The 20641-nt window shown below is 53.0% G+C and overlaps 1 protein-coding gene across 1 annotated transcript in view; it reads left to right on the top strand.

The window, feature by feature from the left end:
• The window catches only part of Man1c1 (mannosidase alpha class 1C member 1), a 135327-nt gene extending 115050 nt beyond the window's left edge, over window positions 1-20277 (top strand). Inside the window, exons 6-12 of the mRNA XM_028759939.1 lie at window positions 1820-1937; window positions 4326-4419; window positions 6636-6751; window positions 13225-13444; window positions 15896-16068; window positions 17410-17525; window positions 18167-20277. Of these exons, the coding sequence (XP_028615772.1) occupies window positions 1820-1937; window positions 4326-4419; window positions 6636-6751; window positions 13225-13444; window positions 15896-16068; window positions 17410-17525; window positions 18167-18293 (964 nt within the window). The 3' untranslated portion in view covers window positions 18294-20277. The remainder of the gene's footprint in view (window positions 1-1819; window positions 1938-4325; window positions 4420-6635; window positions 6752-13224; window positions 13445-15895; window positions 16069-17409; window positions 17526-18166) is intronic.
• The last annotated feature ends 364 nt before the right edge of the window (window positions 20278-20641 follow it).

Genomic DNA, 20641 nt, shown 5'->3' with positions numbered 1-20641 from the left:
CACACACACACATACACACACTCACACGCACACACACTCACACACACTCACACACGCACACGCACTCACACACACACATACACACTCACACGCACACTCACACACACACATACACACACATGCCCTGCTACCTGAAGCCGCTGGGGCTGGTAACTCTGAGGCGACAGGAGAGAGAACAGAGAGGCCTGTGTGGTGGACAGTGAGGACAGAACTCACTGGAGGCCAGAAGGGCATGATGGTTCACGCCTTTAATCCCAGCACTCTGGAAGCAGAGGTAGGCAGGTCTCTGAGTTCAAGGCCAGCCTGGTCTATAGAGTGAGTTTCAGCATAGCCTGGTCTATGTAGTGAAACACTGTCTAGAAAGGAAGGAAGGAAGAAAGGAAGGAAGGAGGGAAGGAGGGAGGGAGGGAGGGAGGGAGGAAGGAAGGAAGGAAGGAAGGAAGGAAGGAAGGAAGGAAGGAGGGAAGGAAGCTATCTAACTGGGAGGCTAAGCTACCTGAAAGGATCTTCTCCTCTGCCGGAACACCAGAGACCGGTGCTGGGCAAGGACAGAGCTCAGAGTGGCTAGTGAGGCCCTGGGCCTGCAGAAGTGTGGCCCCCAGCCACCTCCCCACCCACACTGCCTTCCCAAGACATCTCTGTGGAGATGGATGAACAGCAGCGGGTTCCGAGGCAGCAGGAGAGCAGAGGAGCACCCAAAAGGCGACACAGCCACCCACGACCTGCAAAGGGCAGGTGGCTGCTGCACCTTGTCCTCTCCGTCACCCCGTCTTACGTTAACTCTCTGTAGAATGCCTGTCCCCTTAGAATCCTAAATAATCCCGTGGGAAAGTCATCAGGATTTGCCTGTGGAATCTGAGACACAGGAGAGGACGCCTCTTTCCTGCCCACAGCGGGCCCCTTACTCACCCCCTTACTTTCTTGGCCCTCACAAAAGCCTGAGACTGGGAGGCAAGGGCAGGAAGCAGTTGTCCTCATTCGGTTATACAGATCTGGAAACCGAGGCACACAGGATTCAAGGGCCTGTCTGAGGGTGCCAGCCGACCAGCGCTCTACCCTGCACCTTCTGGTTGCAGGGTGCAGCAGGTGGAGGTCTGGGAAGCTCCCCTTCACAGGGTGGGGTGATGCGGGCAGAGGCCTCCTGCAGGGCTGGCTCAGTGCAGCTTACTGTTGGGCCCAGCTGCCTCGCAGACGGTGACTGGCAGATAGTGTCTGACTCTGGGCCTGATTCTTCGTCTCTAGAAGGGAAAGTGGGGAGATAACATACATGCTGGCCCTGAGGATTTTCTTCCTGTAGCCCTAGACCCTGAAGTGAACATCAGAGCCTCCTGCAAGCACAGGGAGAGAACATGTCTGGCATGTTCATGAGGGGGCTAGCCTTGGCTACCAGGGCCCCACTTCTTTCACTCCTAATCCCCAGCTTCCCTGGGCCCAGCATTCCAGTCTGGGGCTTATAGAACCTTGGATGAAAGGACAGGCAAAAGTCTGTGTGTGTTTGGAGGTGTCTCTGAAAATGATCATTGAGTGTCCTGTGGAGTTTGGGGCTCCTCAATCGCACCACCAATGTCACTGAGGATTTCACCATAGTCACAGCGCCCCAGACATTATGGAGGCTGCTTGGTAGGAACAAGGACGGTGACGTGGGTTCAGACCACCTTCACCAAGTCCCATCCCCCACCAGCCTCAGTGCCATCCATATAGTGGGGACTCCAGGGGAGCTGAGGTGCCTGGTGCACAGCAGGCAACACCACCCTGTACCACAGCTGCTGCCGATCTCAGCCAAGGAGCCAGCAGAGTGACGAAGCTGGTATCTTTTCAGCGGTAGCTGGGGCTGGGCCACCGCGGGCAGCAGCAGCATCCTGGCTGAGTTTGGGTCCCTGCACTTGGAATTCCTGCATCTCACTGAACTCTCTGGCAATCCAGTCTTTGCAGAAAAGGTGAGTTTCCACCACCCCTGTCCCCCAACTCTCTCTGAGGCAAGCACCTTCCCCCACCCCCAGCCAAGGGCTAGAGGGCCGGTGTCTGTAGCTGAGGTTTCCAGGTCTGCCACCCTCCACTCTGGGAGCAGTGACTAGTGGGAAACCAACTGTGCCCAACACCAGGTGGCAGGGAGGGGAACAGAAGCCACCAGAACTCTGCCAGGGAGGTTTGTGCTGGTGCACGGGCTGGTGGCAGATCTGTGAGCCTGTGAAATCTGGAGACTGACTGAGAGCCAGGTTCCTTTTACTGGCAGGAACAGGCGGTGGTGTGCGCGTACCCTTTCCAGGGACATTTAGCTTTTCTCTGGGTGAGATCTCACTGCTTTCCCTCCCCAGTGCTGTCTGGCTCGTGCTGGCAGCAGGCTGGCAGAGCTGCTTCCTCGACACTGTTCTTGGCTGCCCAAGCCTACACAGATGCTGAGAAGTGCGTCCAGGCCATTGCCCGGTCCTGACGACTGTCCATACTGGGTCCTGGGAAGCTCTCCAGAAGGGCTATAGCCCTGGACAATCCCCAGGAGAACATCTGGATTCAGATTTAATCCTGAATTCAAAGGAAGTGTACACATAAACCCCTTCCAGACCCCTCTGAGAACAACCTTTGGGGTTGCACTGTCCCTCTGAGATGGCCCCACACCCTACCTGGTGGTGCTGTCTTGGGCTACCAGCTGTCCTCTGAGTATATCCACCACCACCCCAAACAGCTGGAAGGAAACAGCTTACTGGCCTCCACTTGCCCCAGGCCCTGGAGTCTGCACATTCGTATGAAGCCAGGGCTCCTTAATACAAGATTGGGGACCACTGTCTCCTCTATGTGGGAATCCATCAGGATAGAGACGCTCAGAACAAGCTCCCCGCCCCCTTGAGTGATGCCTCTGACCTGCCTCCGCTCCTATCCAGGGTATGGCCAACCTCTCCATCAGAGACCTGTGCGTCCTATGACCTCACAGATGACTCTAATCACCTGCCCAATGCCATGCTCTCTTACCCTTCACCCAGCCCAGGCGTTCTGTTCTCACTACCCTCCCAGCTGGACTTCCCTGGGAAGCCCCGGCCAGCTCAGGAAAGGGGCCTCAAGAGTACATACTGGCCCTTGCTATGTGCTGGGCATGTTTTATCTTAAGCCCTGTTGGGGGAGGGGTGTCTTCTGCCAAGCCTATCTGAGCGGTAAAGGATAGACTGAGATCTGGAGTGACTGAGTCACCTGCCGGGGCAGCCAGCTAGTGAGAAGCTGAGAACTGGGTCAGGAACTTTCCACCTTCTCTTCTCACAGGGTATCCGAGCACAGCTGGCCACAGCTGCAGCTCCAGACTCCCAGTCCCTCTGGCTCTCTTCATTTGCATACTTCAGCTATTTTTGTCCCCTAGTCACGCCTCCCGCAGAGGCGATTATTAGCAGTCAAAGTTTTACAGCGCCCTGCCCCCTCCAGGAGAGCTAGTAGAGCCTGCTTCCCTGGGTCCCACCAGGACAGGGGAGCATAAGACAGGAACAAGAATCTCCCTGTCCCTCTCACGGTCTCTGTTGCCTTAAAGGACCTGAGGTCCAATGAGGCAAAGCCAAGCGCCTCTGAGGTAAAGGAAGGCTGATGCCGAGGGCTCAACCTCCCAGCTGCCCCATTGTGCCAGTTTATCTGTGAGTGGGAGGCAGTGTGGTCCTGAGGGCTTGCTCTCTCAGAGAGTCCAGTTCTAGTTGACTTGTAGGAGAAGTTTTCCATTGCACCTCGAGCCATGTGCAACCCCCGAGGCTGCAAACCCAGCCTCTGCTGCACATCACCCTCTGCTCGCCCTCTGGGTCTGTGTTGGACCCAGTGACTGTTCCATGCAGGACGAGGTCTCAGAGCAACCTGATTCATGCCCTAGCTCTCTGCTTACACTGGGCTGGGCTGGAGCTTCATCAGGGGTGTTTGCCGAGCATCCGTGAAGCCCTGGGTTTGATCCCTAGCAGTCATAAATAGGACAGGGCCATTCGTGTCCATGATCCCAGCACTCAGGGTGGAGGCAGGAAGATTAAGAGAGCAAGGTCAACCTGAGCTACATGAGACCCTGTCTTTAAAAGAAGGAAACATAAAGCTTACAAGATAACTCCGCCTCCCATCTGAAACTCCGCCCCCAGAGTGGTCTACAGGGTGGTCCTGGCAGAGCAGTCTACAGCGGGATGGTGAGTCAGGCTGCACTTGGCCACATCCCACCATGCTCTGCGTACAGACACAGAACCTGTGGCTCTCTCACCGTCTCCCCCACAACCAGAAAGCTTTAACCCCCATGTGCATCTGAACTCTGCATTTCGTCCTCGTGGGTGGGGAATCGGTGGCTTCTTCAGGAAAGTGACTGCGCCTGGTGTCTCTCACAGGTCAGAAATATCCGCAAGGTCCTCAGGGAGATTGACAAACCCTTCGGCCTCTACCCCAACTTCTTGAGCCCAGTGAGTGGGAACTGGGTGCAGCGTAAGTACCCATGGCTTCTCACCCCATAAGTGTCCATTCGGGCTTCCTGAGCCCAAGTGGGCACTGGCTGAGAGCCAAGGATGGTCACCAGTTCCTGGATTCTCCGGCCTGGACATGCCAGCACTTGCATACCTGATCCTCCCAGACTTATTCTTCTCTCTCTCTCTCTCTCTCTCTCTCTCTCTCTCTCTCTCTCTTTCTCTCTCTCTCTCTCTCTCTCTCTCTCTCGATTCTACCTTCCTCCATGATCCCCAGACTTGCAGGAATGTCCCTCGTCTGGCTGTCACTCAGAAGTGACTGCAGGAAAGGCCCTGTGACCTCCCACTCCCCCTTTGATTTGGCTTTCCACCTCCAGCTTTGATTTAGACAAAATTTTAGGTGGGGCCAAACTAGGCAGTGATCTGAAAATCACTCACTGCTATATTTTAAACTTCCTTCAACCAGTCCTCGGCCTTTCTGCTTTTTCTCTTTAAAGAATTAGCCCAGGCTGTGCCAGAACTCAATCTATAAATTAGGCTGGCCTTGAACTCAAAGATTTGCCTCCCTCTGCCTCCTGAGTTCTTGGATTAAAGGCATGTACCACCACCACCCTGCTGTTTAAAGACTCTTTGAGAGAAGGTCTTCAGGTAGCCCAGGCTGGCCTTGAATCCTCCTGCCTCCACATCCCAAGTACTGAGACGACAAGTGTGTGGCTCCACACCTAGCAACTTTGTCAGACACCTGTGGGGCATCTCCCAAGTCCTGTCCACAGACATAGAGTGGGATGGAAGGCTGACTGGTCCCCAGGCTGGGCTGTGCTCACTCTGTGGAAGAGCCCGGCTCTGGGAGAGTCTCAAAGGCTCAGCCGTGTGTTCAGTCAGCAGGAACTGCACTCTGTGTGTGTGTGTGTGTGTGAAAGAGAGAGAGGGGGGTGGAAAGAGTTTGGGCCTCAGCTCAGGTCACCCAGTCTCTCTCCTGTCTGCTTCCTAGTCTCCCCACATTGGCTTCAGCCTCTCAGGAGACCCAACTCCTCCCACTGCTTAGATCTGCCCAGGATAGTCCACTGGGATCCAAACACACACACACACACACACACACACACACACACACGGACCCATGCATATACACAAACACACCAAACACACACCACACTTACAGACATACACACACAGCCATATGCCACATAGACACACACATATGCACAAACACCACACATATATACACACCAGACACAAAGATATAAGCCACACAGCACTACGCAAACACACATTCTGCAGCATGTGCATGGATATATGACACACAGACCCACGCATATACACAAATACACCGTACACACCGACATAAGCCACACAGACCCACACGTATATACAAACATACCGCACATACGCACCACGTACAAACACACACCACACAGACACATGCATGCACAAAAACACATGCACAAAACAGTACATACACTATATAAAAGCACACACAAAAGTATCCATACATGCTAACAATATACATATCACACAAGCACACCACGTACTGCAGCAGTGGCCCACCGTCCCCAGACAGAGAGGGGATCAACCCTCCCTCTCAGCTCCCACTGCCTCGATCCATACAAACCAGCTTGGTTTCCTGAGGGAGGTCTGTGGCTGGGGTCTGAACTTGCGATGCACTCTTACTCCCTTTTCCCCAGCCTCATATGAAGGCCCAGCATTCACTGTTGGGTTTGTCAGACACAGCCATACCTGTGAACCCTCTGCCACCAGATGAAGACACACACACAGACACACAAATGCATACATATATGGATATATATACATTTGTGTATATTTCCTAGTATTAAATTGTAAATTTTTAATAAAAAAGAAAAACGCATGCTCTTAATCCCAGCACTGGAAAGACAGAGGCAGGTGGACTTCTGTGAGTTCAAGGCCAGCCTCATCTTCCAGGACAAAAAGAGAGAGGAGGGTGGGGGGAGAGGGGAATAAATCAGCCCTTTACAGTTAATAACCAGGGTCCTGTGTCATCATCCTGCTAGGGTCAGATGAACTATGGCCCCGAGGACCCTGGGTGTGGATACAGGACACCTGGCTCAAGATGTCCTGGTTCCCACCCGGGTCCCTTCATCCTACTCATGTGGGATTGTGTGGCAGCTGAGCGAATGCTGGCTAGCTCAGACCACAGAGGTCACCGTCTGAACCCAGCTAGTGGCAAATGTGCTAACCCTTCCTGTCATCTTTTCCTTGCAGATCATGTCTCAGTCGGAGGGCTGGGGGACAGTTTTTATGAATATTTGATCAAGTCCTGGTTGATGTCTGCCAAAACAGACACGGAGGCTAAAACCATGTACTACGAGGCCTTGGAGGTAAGGGAAGCTTCCCTGCCTGCTGAGTGGGCAGCCGTCACCCCTGGGGGCCCTGAGTGCTGGGAGAGGCCGCAGAGTAGGCAGGGAGAGACAGGGAAGGCCTCACCAGCTACAGGCTCCAGAGACATCTGCGCGTCCCTCCCCCATGCTCAGAAACCCGGGCTCAGGCAGGTCAGGCCATTTGTCCAAGATCTCATAGGAAGTGACAGTCTGCTTTAGAGAGCTCAGCTTAAGCCCTCCCCCAGGGGTCTCTGGGTTTCAGCTAATGTGCCAAAGCCCAGATGGCAGCCAGGAGCCCCGGGGCCTCCCAAGTATGATCTTCAGCTGTCATTCTGTAAACCAGAGGTGACACTTCAGGAGAGGAAGTGACATCCAGGAAGTGTGGAGCATGCCCTTGTGCTGGCATGTGGCTGCAAGGTGAAGTTCAGAGAGAGGACACTCGCCCACGGCCACGCGGCACTGAGCTGTCAGCATTAATGTCACTCACTGCTGGTCTACTCCTGGGGTGTGGAGTGACAAGGAGTGGAGCCTGGGGTGAGTCTCCCCAAAGAGAGGAAAATTTAGAACAGAAAAAGGAGTTGGATAGCTGGTCATGACTTTGAACCCAGCTGGTGAAGAAGCCCATTCAGGGGCTGGAGAGATGGCTCAGTGGTTAGGAGCAGTGGCTGCTCTTACAGAGGATCTGGGTTCACTTCCCAGTACCCATATGGTGGCTCACAACCGTCTGTAACTCCAGTCCCATGGGATCCATTGCCATCCTCTGACCTCCCTGGCCACCATGTATGCACATGGTACACAGACATGCATGCAGGTAAAACACTCATACACATAAAGTATAAATCATAAATCAAAAATACATTTTTTTTGGAATCAGAGCTTTTCTGTGTAGCCCTGGCTCTCTTAGAACTCCCTCTGTAGACCAGGCTGGCCTTGAACTCATAGAGATCTGTCTACCACAAGTGCTAGGATTATAGTCATACACCATCAGTCTTGCTAAAAAAGAAAAACCGTGAGACAGGCTTGGGGCCTCAGTTTCCTCATGAAGTTGGTTGGATTCTTTGTCTAATCACGTTGCTCAGAATCACCACTTCACATTCTTTATAGTGAGCTCCTTCCTTCCCCTCTGCCTTGTGACTGAGTCGGTTCTCCACACAGCAGCCATGGGGCTGGAGATGCGTGTTCCTCTCCTCACCAGCTCCTTTTACTCCTGGAGTTAACCATGGCCCTCTCCTTCACCCATGGGCCCCACCAGACTGGGACCCTGCCAATCACCAGACTGTATCACATCACGGTCACGGCTATGCCTCCTCAGATGCACAGGGCATTTCTACCTCACCCTTTGTGCTTGCTGTCCCCTCTACCCAGAATGCCATTCGAATGACCAGGCCCTTTAGACTGGCCAGCTCTTCTCTCATATGCTACTGAAATAACCTCTCTGGCACACGCCCAGGCTTATTCTCTTCTTTACTTGTAACAGAATCTAACACGATTGCTTGCACACATTCGGCCTTCCCCAAATATAGTGTGAGTTCTCTAGAACCAACAATCCGGTCTCTGCATTTACCCCACATGCCTCACTCCTGAAACAGACTGGCACGTGGTAGGCACACAGTCATTGTTATAGGAACCAGTAGGTGCAGAGTGATGGACAAGAAGGGTGAGTGGGTGGGTGGGTGGGTGGATGGATGGGTGGGTGGATGGATGGACAGACGGATGGTTGGATGGACAGATGGATGGATGGATGGACAGACGGATGTTTGGATGGATGAGTGGGTAGGTGGGTAGTTGGATGAGCAGGTGGATAGGTGTGAGTAGTTGCATTGAGGGATTGAGGAATGGATGGATGAATTACCAGATTGCTATAAACAGATGGATGGATGGATGGATGGATGGATGGACAGACAGATGGATATATGGGTGGACATATAGATTATGGACAGATGTGAATAGTTGGGTGGATGGATGAGTGGATGGATGGTGTCTGAGTTTTTACTGCTGTGAGCAGACACCATGGCCAAGGCAACTCTAATAAGGACAACATTTAGTTGGGGCTGGCTTACAGGTTCAGAGGTTCCGTCCATTATCATCAAGGCAGGAACATGGCAGCATCCAGGCAGGCATGGTACAGGAGGAGCTGAGAGTTTACGTCTCATTTCAAAGGCAAACAGGAGAAGACTGGCTTCCAGGCAGCTAGGATGAGGGTCTTACAGCCCACACCCACAGTGACACACCCACTCCAACAGGGCCACACCTCCTAATTGTACCACTCCCTGGGCCACACATATACGAACCATCACATCTGGACTGGTATGGGCATCCTGATGAAAGGATGGACAAATGGGCGCAGGGACTGATGGATGGATGAGTGGGTGGATGTGAACAGCTCAAACGGTTGAGCAGATGTGTGCATGCGTTGGTGTGTGGATGTGGGGGTAGAGAGCTGGGCCAATGGACGGATGAGTAGATACGTGGATGACAGATTGATAGGACAGGTGAATGAGTGGATCCACGCGTGGATGCGCTGATGGGTCTGGGACATTAGATATGCATGGGTGGACGGACTGGTGAGTAGATGAGTGGAGACGGGCAGACTGATATGAGCAGACAGATGGATATAGTGGGGGAGGGGTAGATCGATGTGAATATGTGGATGGACACATGGACGGGGCCGGGCTGGGCTGGGGAGGGAGGATGGATGGTCTCTAAGCACCACTCGATGGTCTGCCCAGACATGGCAGTGCTTATAGATGCTCACTGAAGCAGACATCTGGAGCCACGGACCTCTTAAACTGTGGGTTTGGCAATCTCAGGGGTGAGATGGCTCTGCCTGGCTCGCTGGCGCCGAGCTCCCTGTCATGAAGGGCGGAGCTGAGCTCACTTTGCCTTGGCCCTGTCTGCCCCAGGCTTTGGCTGGCGTCCTCTGTTGGAGGATTAGGTTTTCCTTCTCCTGCAGCTCTCTGCAGAGTAAACACGAAGTTAATGAGTGGACTGACTCCCCGGCCCTTAGGGCACACTGCGTTTGCAGCTTCAAGGGGGAGAGATGACCATGAATTATTTAAGCAGTCTGGGAGCCCCAGAAAGCATGGCTGAGTAGAGAGAACTCCATTCCCACATTTGATCTCCTGTGAGGAGCCTGGGGCTGCAGACCCTGACTGAAGGGCAGGCTTCGGCAGGTCTGAGGCTTTGAAGAATATTCTAGTGGTCCTCGGCCTTGCTGGCACTTTGGAATAGCTTACTCAGACCCCCTTCTCAGGCTGCACCCCAGCAATGGTGCCAGGACCTTGGGGTGGCCCAGAGATGGTTCTCTGGAGTGTCTCAGGGATACCTGTGCAGGCCAGGGCTGAGAACCTGAAGGTTTAACCTGTGTCCATTGAGGTGAGTGGGAGGGTTCAGGTCACCTCATAGACACACCCTTGAGCGTCTTAAGAGGACACTTCAGGAAGCCAAGGAAGATCTCGTCACTGTGACCTCCTCTAGAGAAATATATTAAGTCCCCAGGTTATCTCCATGCTAAAGATAATGAAACGGAGACTCAAAAAGGCCCAGCTATGCCACAGCGAGAGTCAAGGCCCGAGCAGATGCCTGCCTCTTTCTACCTGCATTGGCTGGCTTCAAGTCACTTGTCTCTCTCTAGGAGGACTTGATGGGCTTCCCAAGAAGCATAGGAAGGAACTGGCTGGGACAGGCACCAAGCCAGGCCACAGTGCCTTTCCTTTCAGGCCCTACCTGCATCCTGTGAGCTTGTATTCCCATTCTACAGATGAGCAAAGTGAGTCTTTAGAAAACTGGGATGTGGCTCTAAGATGCCCAGATATGCCTCACTACCACCAAACTCAGCCCCTCTGTACCGTGGCTTGTGGCTTGAACCCTGCCCACCCAGAGCCTGCATCTTCAGGCTTGCTCCACAAGGGCAGGGACCCAAGTTCCTCCCCAGACCCTACATAAAGAGCCAAGCGTGGTGGCATACATTCGTAATCTCAGAGCTGGGGAGGCAGGGATGAGGATCCTTGGGGGGGTCTCACTGGCTGGCTAGTCTAATCAACAAGCCCCAGATCCTAGTGAGAGACGCTATCTCTAAAGGACAAAATGAAGCCGGGCAGTGGTGGTGCACACCTTTGGTCCCAGCACTTGGGAGGCAGAGGCAGGAGGATTTCTGAGTTCGAGGCCAGCCTGGTCTACAGAGTGAGTTCCAGGACAGCCAGGGCTACTCAGAGAAACCCTATCTGGAAAAACCAAAAAAAAAAAAAAAGCAAAAACAAAGGAACGAACCAAAGTGCACAGCTCTTGAGAGCCCTCTGTGGCTGGCCTCTGGCGTCCACATGTATGTATACACATTACAAACATACTCACATGCACCCATGCCCACGTGAGTGTGCACATGTGAATACACACAGAGAATGAAGCTTGGCACTCTGTCTCCAGTGCTCGTCTCTGTCATAGTCAGGACACTGCAGGGAGTCTAGAGGATGCTGTGTCCCAGCCCCACAACATGGCATCCTGGCATCTCCCTGTATATCTGCTCCTCACATCCCACACATGGGGGAAGGTTCTGGGACCCTGGACTCGCCCAGATGCCCACCCCCTGCAGTGACCCTTAATAGAGCAGCTGCCGAGACCCCTGTTCTACCCAGGAGCCAGTGCTGAGCCCGGAGCGACCCCGCCGAGCAGCTGGTGGCACTCCAGGCCACAGCTCGTCCCCCTCGTGGAGCCGGTGCCCTAGGAAGACTTGTCATCTGCCTTTCCCCATCTGCCACCCAGTGTGTGTCCTGCAGCCAACCCCCCAACCCTGGCCCTGACAGGGGAGGAAAAGGAAAAGTGGATCTAGAAGCCAGCCCCGTCTCCATGTGCCAGGCCTGGCTGGTGGCTGGCAGCCATACCAAGCGACACTAAGATAATGGGGGAGGGGCGGGAATTGTATGTAATCATGCTCCAGATAGTTAGCCAGGAGGTAGGAGTAAGAGACTCAGCCTCCTCCCTTTCCCAAGGACCACAGCATGCTGGAGGAGGCCTCCCAGGGCTCGGAATGCAGGATGGGGCACACACAGCCAAGGGCAGAGACCTCTCTGGCCTTACTCCGTAAAGCAGAGCATCCAGACTTTCATCTCCAACTGTCTGCTGATCACAGCGAGTTCCTATGTGCATTTGAATCTTGGCACCCAGAGCTGGGCCCGTCCTCAGTGCTCCAGCCCCTGGCCCAAAAAAGCTCTGTCCCTCTTGGGATAGCCAGAGGGGCCAGGCATGAATGGACCACTGAGGCTGGAAGGGCTGTGGGTCGAGGGCAGGGGACAGGCTGCAGAGGACTCCTGGCAAACATTTGTTGGGGACTCTGATACAAAGAGACAAAGCTGACATAGCACAGAGAGAGTGTGTAACTTGCCCAGTGCCACACAGCACTGATAGAGAAGAGATTTGAACTCACAGAATGTGTGCCCAGGAGTCAGTCTAGAAAACTAGTCACACCTTGGGAGCCAGATCAGGGTGCGTTTGAGGCCTAGCAAGGCCTTCCTACCAAGGATCTATTGAGGTTGTACAAAGGCCTGTGGTGTGATCCAGTTCCTTTAAGAGTCGACTGGAGGCACAGGACCAGTAATGTCCCCGTGGGTCCACAGCTAAAATCAGGACTCATAGGCCTACAGAGGCCAGCTTTGGGCTGTGTGGACAGCACCCATCTTCAGGGTTCCTAGAACTGTCGGCAGGGAGCAGAAGGTGCCCCAACATCATGAGTCATTTCTCAGGAGCCCCTTTCTATTGAAAGGAGCCTGCGGCACTTGCAGCACGAGCAGGGCTCCCGTGGGTGATAGGGGTGAGCCTATCCTCTCACAGCCCCGGCATGGAGAAAGGACTGCTGAAACCCGGGACAGAACAAAGCTTCTGTCCTGATGAGACACGGGACCTCCCTCCCAGGAAGACACTTGGCCACAGGAAAGCTGGGAACTCCAGCATAGGCCAGTAGCACTCAGGCTAAGCCCTTCTAGCTGGCGGTGCGGTGGAGGAGAAGCTTCGTTAATCTTTATTTTAGTCATAGTAATTGTTGTCTCTGGGAATCTGACTCAAGTGGACAAGTTTGCATGCTGATCTCCATTGTAAAGATTTTTCTAAGTGTTCTTTAAAACATCGATTTCATTTAACCTTTAAAACTTTTGCTTTGAGTGTGGGGTGTGTCTGCACACCATGTGCATGCAATGCCTGCAGAGGCCAGGAGAGGGCGTCAGATCCTCTGGAATTAGAGTTACAGATGGTCTCGGGGTTCTAGGAGTGAACCTGGGGACTCTGGGAGAGCAGCCAGTGCTCTTAACCGCTGAACTATCTCTCCAGCCACCAGAAGCAGAAGATTTAAAAGGCCTGTGTTACATCTTAGCTCCTGGCAGGGCCCCTGCCCCACACTGGCTCTGGAGGACAGAGGGCCTGAGAGCACTGCTGCTGTTTCCCCCCAGCTGACTTGTTTCCCCGTCACATTGTCCTCCCCACCCCAGGCCATAGAGACATACCTGGTGAACGTCTCTCCTGGGGGTCTGACCTACATTGCTGAGTGGCGTGGAGGAATTCTGGACCACAAGATGGGACACCTAGCCTGCTTCTCAGGGGGCATGATCGCCCTTGGTGCTGAGGATGCCAAGGAAGATAAAAGGGCCTACTACCGAGAGCTTGCAGCCCAGATCACCAGGACGTGCCATGAGTCCTACGCCCGCTCAGGTAATCCTGCTGGGAAAAAAGCAGCAGTGGCCAAGGCTTCACGGGAGGCGGGGGATTGGAGGGTCCTGGCCGATTGACACCTGAGCCCTGCAAATCCTCTGCCTCTTCTCTGCACCTCATGTGGGCTCTCACCCTGTGTCTAGCCACCCCCTGATTCAAGACAACCCGCAAGCTGGAAGATCTCTGTTTGCACACACCAGGCACTTACCAAAACTGCCAAATAGTCTGTCTGGGGGCATGAGCCCCAAACCTCATTTCATACTTGGTGAAACAGCCCAGAGAGGGGGAACTGCCTTAGAGAAAGTCCCTCTGAATGTGAGTAGCTGAACCAGGCCCTGATAGCCAGTTCTACACACACACACACACACACACACACACACACACACACATTTCTGCCCTTCTGAAAGTGTGCTGACTGGCCTCAGAACCATAGTCTTTGCCATAGGTGGATGAGAGACTCTGCACAGTGCTCTGAGCCTCTGTTTTCCTATCTGTCCAATGAGAGAACAGCATGCAGCTGCCTGAGCCATGCTAGACCCCACAAGCCAGCATCTAACTGGCCCTGCATGAGGCTCTGACAGCAAGAGGCCAGGGACAAGTGTCAGGGCTGGAGCTGGTTCCAAGCGGTTCACATCCGTGCTGGGCCTGAAATTGGCGACCCATTCTTTGCACTGGGATCACTGTGCCAGGGCCATAAACAAACGGGAAATCTCAGGAATAATAAAGAGCTTGCTGTTTGTCTGGGACAATCATCCAGGGCTGTAAAAGACAGCCGCTTAATCAAGCATATTGTCCCAACCAGCCTGGCTCACCCACTGCCGGCTGTGCGGCCACTGCCTCTGTCACCCCATTAGCAACTTGGCAAAAGCACTGTATCCCAGTGGCAGAGCCTCTGAGCCATCTGGGGGCGGGAGTGAGGGCAAAGAAGCTGAGCCCAGTGACTCCTAAGAAGATACATCTCCAGACTGCCAACAGGCTCTAGAGAAAATCCCCCACCCCGGGGCCTCCTGGGTGCCAAAGCCAAGCAGGAGTAAGGACATACCCAGGACTAGAGCCACTGCTCAGCTGGCCTGGACAGGTGTGCAGACAGGAGAGGTGCAGCCTAGCTCAGCCTTGACACGCTGTGTGGCCTTGGATAAAATGCTTGGCCTCCCTGATCCTGTTTCCATATGAAAGAATGATTGCCCTTTGCAAAAAAGAGAAAGAAAAATTAAGGACTGGGGCCCTGGACATCACAAATGGCAGCTGGGTTTGGTTTTTTTTTGGGGGGGGGAAAGGGGTGGGTTAGCATCAAACTCACAGAGATGAGCCTGCCTCCCAAGTACTGGGATTAAAGGCATGTGCCACCACGCCCAGCTGGCTGTGCTCTTCTCTACAATTTTGGTCCAGTGGAGAACAAAAGGTCAGCAGACTGCCCACACACAAAGCCTAGACCCCGTGAAGGCAAACCAGGCAGTGCTCTCCCAGGCTCCTGTCCGAGTGAGCAGCACTGATTGAAGTCAGGGCAGGAACTCAGGACAGGAGCCTGGAGGCAGGAACTTAAGCAGAGGCCATGGAGGGATGCTGCTTACTGGCTTGCTCCTATGACTTGCTCAGCCTGCTTCCTTACAGCATCAGGACCAAGGGTGGCGCTTCCTCTGTTGGGCTAGGCCCTCCTGCCTCAATGATCAGTTAACATAATACCCACAGACTTGCCTCCAGGCCAGTCTTACAGTCAGTTTCACAGTTAAGATCTCTTCTTCTGGGGGTGGGAGGCTGGCAAGATGGCTCAGGGGTTAAGAGCACTGACTGCTCTTCCAGAGGTCCTGAGTTCAATTCCCAGCAACCACACAGTGGCTCACAACCATCTGTAATGGGATGCAACACTCTTCTAATGTGTGTCTGAAGGCATCTGTAGCATACTCATATAAATAAAATAAATAAATCTTTTTTTAAAAATCCCATCTTCTCAGGTATGTCTAGATTCATGTCAAGTTGATGAAAACCAGCCAACATCAGTCCTCCAATACAGGCCACTCAGTGCCTCAGGTGGCAGAGGGTGGGATGGGGGAGGGACTGGTAGCACGTTAGCATAATAAAGATTCTGGTAAGTTCTACAACTCCAACTTTTTCAGGGGGAAGGGTTGAGACAGGTTTCAAAATGTAGCCCTAGTTTGCCTATAACTCATTCTGTAGATCAGGCTAGCCTCAAATTCAGAGATTCCCCCGCTTCTGCTTCCTGAGGGCTGGAGTTATAGGTGTGCACACCACACCCAGTTAAACAGCTGTATTCTTTAAGCTTAGACAAACTTGCTGTGGAGGCTGTGCACAGCTTTGTGCAGCCCCTAGGGGCAATCGACAAGTCTACCCAGTTCAGCCCTCTGCCACGCCCATCCAGGTCAATTCTAGACAGGGTCCAGAGAAGTAGGAAGTGGGGGTTCTGACTGCTTTGTTGATCTGTCTGTCCCACAGACACCAAGCTGGGGCCTGAGGCCTTCTGGTTCAACTCTGGCCGAGAGGCGGTGGCCACACAGCTGAGCGAGAGTTACTACATCCTGCGACCTGAGGTGGTGGAGAGCTACATGTACCTGTGGCGGCAGACACACGATCCCATCTACAGGGAGTGGGGCTGGGAGGTGGTGATGGTAAGTGTGGGTTAGAGGCTGTCCCTGGGAAGTAAGCCTCTGGCTCAGGAACTACAGGGAAGCAGCCAGAGCAACCTTCCAATCCCCCATGGTCTTCCCTCTGTCCCAAGCACTAGTTAGAAACCTGGGCCTCCTAGGGTGTCTTAGTCACTGTTCTATTATAAAGAGACACCATGACCAAGGCAACTCTTATAAGAGAAAGCACTTAATTGAGGGCTTCCTTACAGTTTCAGAGATTTAGTCCATTATCGTCATGGCAGGGAGCTTTGGCAGCAGGCATGGTACTGGAGATGTAGTGAGAGTTATATCCTGATCCACAGGCAGAGAGAGAGAGACAGAGACTGAGCCTGGGATAGGCTCTTGAAACCTCAAAGTCTACCCCCAGTGACACATGTCCTTCAGCAAGGCCACACCCACTCCAACAAGACCACACCTACTCCAACAAGGCCACACCTCCTTATCATTCTCAAGGAGTTCCATTCCCTAAGCATTCAAATAGATGAGCCTGTGGGGCCATTCTTTTTTTTTTTTTTTTTTGAGACAGGGTTTTTCTGTGTAGCCCTGGCTGTACTAGAACTCACTCTGTAGACCAGGCTGGCCTCGAACTCAGAAATCTGCCTGCCTCTGCCTCCCAAGTGCTGGGATTAAAGGCATGCACCACCACTGCCCGGATGAGGCCATTCTTATTTAAAGTACCACAGGGGTAAATGGAAAAGAAAAGGGTAGTGCTTCCAGAAAATTCTGTAATAAGTCCTTTGTCTCTCTTCCTACAAGCCCTTGTGCCCACGGCAGCAAGGGTCACCTGCTTTGGGGACAGGCTATCCTGCAGCACACACTCCAGGTGGGAGGCTGCTTACATTTAGGATTCGTAGGACTCATCCAGGGCCTTGCTTCCCTGAGGCCTTGGTTCTTGACCTTCAAGGCCAAATGTGCTTATGCTCATCCACAGAGCAGAAAGGGGGCCATGTTGGATGTAGAGAAAAGCAGCAGCGAGCCTGAAGGCTTCTGAGTCTGCTCTCTGGATCCCAGCAGTCCCTGCAGATTGCCAACAACCATCCCTGACATCATCACCTCTGTGGTGAAGGTGTTGGTCACCTGATCACCCAGGTCCCTTCAGGTGGAGAAGCCTGGGCTAGACTCAGACCAGGGAATTGCTCAGTTACCTAGGAAAGCATCAGGGCTGGGTTCTCAGAGCAAGTGAAGGCGGGGTGGGCAGGCTGATCCTGGGAAGGACGTAGCTGGACCCCGACGTGGCCGGCCAAGGGTTGGGACCTATGTGTTGTTGAGATCTAGCCACCAGTACATCTCCTCCCCCACACTAAGGCTGCTTCCTTCCTCCAGGCCCTGGAGAAACACTGCCGGACAGAAGCCGGCTTCTCGGGCATCCAGGATGTGTACAGCAGTAACCCCAACCACGACAACAGGCAACAGAGCTTCTTCCTGGCTGAGACACTGAAGTGAGTACAGCTCTTCCTGAGTCAGGGCCACAGCTCAGGAGTCACAGGCAGCAAGCTTGTATGGGGACAGAAGCTCAGGGTCCCCAGGGCGTCTCAGTAGGTTGAGCTCTGGCCAGGTCTAATTCTTCCCAAGATCCTCAACACTGACCACAGGGAGAGTTTCCCAAACCCCTTTACCTGGTCCTTTGCCTCTCTTCATTTCAAAATTAAGTCACATGCCTCCGCCATGTGACATTGATGCTGAGTTCCATTAGGCCTGTCCCCCGTAATCTCTGCAGCCCAGCTTGGAGCCCTGAGCTGTTCCTTGCCCTGGTGGTCCCTCCTAGTAAGTCCTCATGCCAGAGGTGAGTGTTCCCAGAGTCCAGCTGTGTCACTGCCCTGTAGGAATTTAACCGCAGCTTGGGAGCCTACTAACCCTTTGGGCAGACCCTGGGCCACCAGACCAAGAGTAAGTCTAGGCTCTGAAGTTCACAGGGCTCACAGCAGAGCAATCAGTGCGAAAAGAAGCAGTGGGTGTTGGCCAGAATTAAACAGATCTTCTGCACCTACAGCTCAGCATCCTTGTTTCTCCTCAGGACCAGCACAGGCAGTGCCCCCTCCCCCACACTAACTGCTCTCTCCATCCCTGCCCTGCCACACAGATACCTCTATCTTCTGTTCTCTGAAGATAACGTGCTGTCACTGGAAGACTGGGTGTTCAACACCGAGGCTCACCCACTGCCCGTCAACCGCTCGGACAGCTCCAGCATGGCTGGGCACCGCCACTGACCACTGTCGCCACGCCCGTGTCTCAGGGATGCCTCTACTTTCTTGGGATCCGGGACCGTTCTCAGAGACACTGGGGACGGAAGGTCCACTGTGGGCAGACCCTGGACGGATGTGTCGGACAGGCGACTTCTTTTCCTCTGTGAGGAGACAGGAGCTGGTGATGAGCCAGCATGGGCGCCGGGGCTGTGGTCCCTGGCACCCACACGTTCCTTTCTATGGGGGAATTTCTGTGTCCCCACATTTGCTGTCCCTGGGCCAAAGGACTGGAGGTTTGCATATCCATCTCATGTATTTGATTCTGTTTCCTTTTTGGTTTAGGGAGCTCAGTTTTACTGGATTTTATTTTTTTTCTCCCCATTTGAGTTTTATGACAAATATAATTTTCAAAATCATGCACCTTGTAAAGCGGTGTCACCTAACTCAAGGAGACCGTAAGTGTCTTTACACACACTCTCTCTTGACCCGTCTGCTTTTAATGCCTATCGCCCGACCTTGACTCTGTTTCACTTCTTGTCATCCGAGGAGGCGCCCCCCCTTTGCTTTGGTCCCAAATGTTACAAATCACTAATGCTATTTTCATTACTGTAATGGAAAAATATGTGAGATAGAATAAAGGAGTTCATTGAATAAGAAAGAAGACTGGACTCAATGGCCACCAGTGGCTCCTGGGAAAAAATGTTCCAACAGTGTCATCAGAAGCAATCACCAGCTGCCAGCTGAGCTGAGTGTGATTTAGTAAACCGGTCCAGCCTCTCTGTCTCCCTTCAGTTGGCTCTCGTAAATCCAAGAAATGTGAGGCCAGCCCTTTGGGTAGAATTGGGTACAAATACTCTGATGGAGGATTAGGAGAAGCCCAGGGAGGTGACTCTGTTTGCCTGAGGTCACACAGCCAGAAAAGAGACAGAAGTAAGCCTCACCTCTGGGATCTCCTGGCTACCCTGGTCCTTTGTTCATCTGCTGTCAATCAGCAATGCTTGTGGAGCCCCTGCCCCCACCAGGGTTAGATGGTCTCTGTCCTGCAATCCAGGCACTCAGATCATATATGGTGTCTCTACGTCACTGGAATGACTATAAACCATTGAAAATACCAACAAGGACACATGAGGCTGAGGCAACAATAGCCAGGGCCTGGCTGGGGGTTAGGGACAAGAAGGACTTTTAAGCAAAGACCCAGAGACAAGTAGGAGCTATGTGTAGACAAGGACGTGGTACAGTGACATCCTCTAACCCAGACCCCCTTGTCACTCTCTGTGCCATCTCCCTATGAACCCAGAAGCCATCTGCATGGCAAGGAGGCCCAGTCCCTACACTGAAGTGCCAGGCTTTCCTTTCCAACAGACCCACTGGCTGCCTGGGCATAGCTGAGGTCCTGGGTATTGTTGACTTTCCCAGCCCCTTCATTAGACTGTGCTTGTCAACTGGCTATCAAGGTATTGGGGTTCTGGGCCTGGAGACTTCCCCACCCACCCACTGTGTGAGCCAAGACCAGTCACCTCACCTCTCTGGGCTCTTTTCCATCAGCAAAAATTCCACCTGCTGAGGTTGCTATGAGAACCAGCAAGATGCTCCTGATAACCTGTGGTCCAGGATCCACTGCCTCCTTGTTCTGGAGGCTCAGACAACCCAGCTCTTCCTGAGCAGCACTGTGCCTGCACAGTCCCCATAGCAGGAATTCCGGCCCTCAGAGCATCATTCACTTTGGTCAGGTGTCACAGAACGGGATCTCCTGCTCTCCCTAGCACACACATCAAAGGAACGGGAGCACTCGCTGCACTAACATGGTAAATACGGTCACCATCCTACTCTCTGGAATGAATACTGTTATATTTTCTTCTAGACCTTTTTCTATGAATATATAGAAAATATATTTTGCAAACATGGTGTCAGCCTATGCATACTGTTTTCTTATAGCCTGCTTTCGCACTTAACTATATATTGTGGTCATCTTTCCATGTCAAAAAAATATACACGTATGTCAGCACTCTTCCTGGCTGTATAGTCTTCCAACCGTGCGCCGTCTCGTGCTGTGTGTATCTAATGCCCTTACTCGGGTTTGTGTCTTTGGGGATTCTTAGTTATAATTTAACAACAACCAAAACCTGTGTTGAACTGCTGGTGAGCGGCTCCTGGAATCTTGGGAACAAGGTGTTGGATTGGAATTTCGGCTCGCATCAGGATAGACAGACCACACCAGGCCAGTGCAGTTCCACGTGAGAGAGGTTTATTGTGCTAGACAAAAAGGAGGCGACGGAGAAAAGAGAGAGTGGGGCTCAGGAGGATCTGCCTCTGTTTAGGCTGTGACGTAACTGCTCACAGGTAAACGTGGGAGGTAAAGAAAATGGACACTG

The sequence above is a fragment of the Grammomys surdaster genome, unplaced genomic scaffold (assembly GCF_004785775.1).
Source record: "Grammomys surdaster isolate TR1022 unplaced genomic scaffold, NIH_TR_1.0 126313, whole genome shotgun sequence".
Classification (NCBI taxonomy): domain Eukaryota; kingdom Metazoa; phylum Chordata; class Mammalia; order Rodentia; family Muridae; genus Grammomys; species Grammomys surdaster.
Note: the sequence above shows the minus strand (reverse complement) of the source record. Positions and strands in the feature narration are given on the sequence as shown.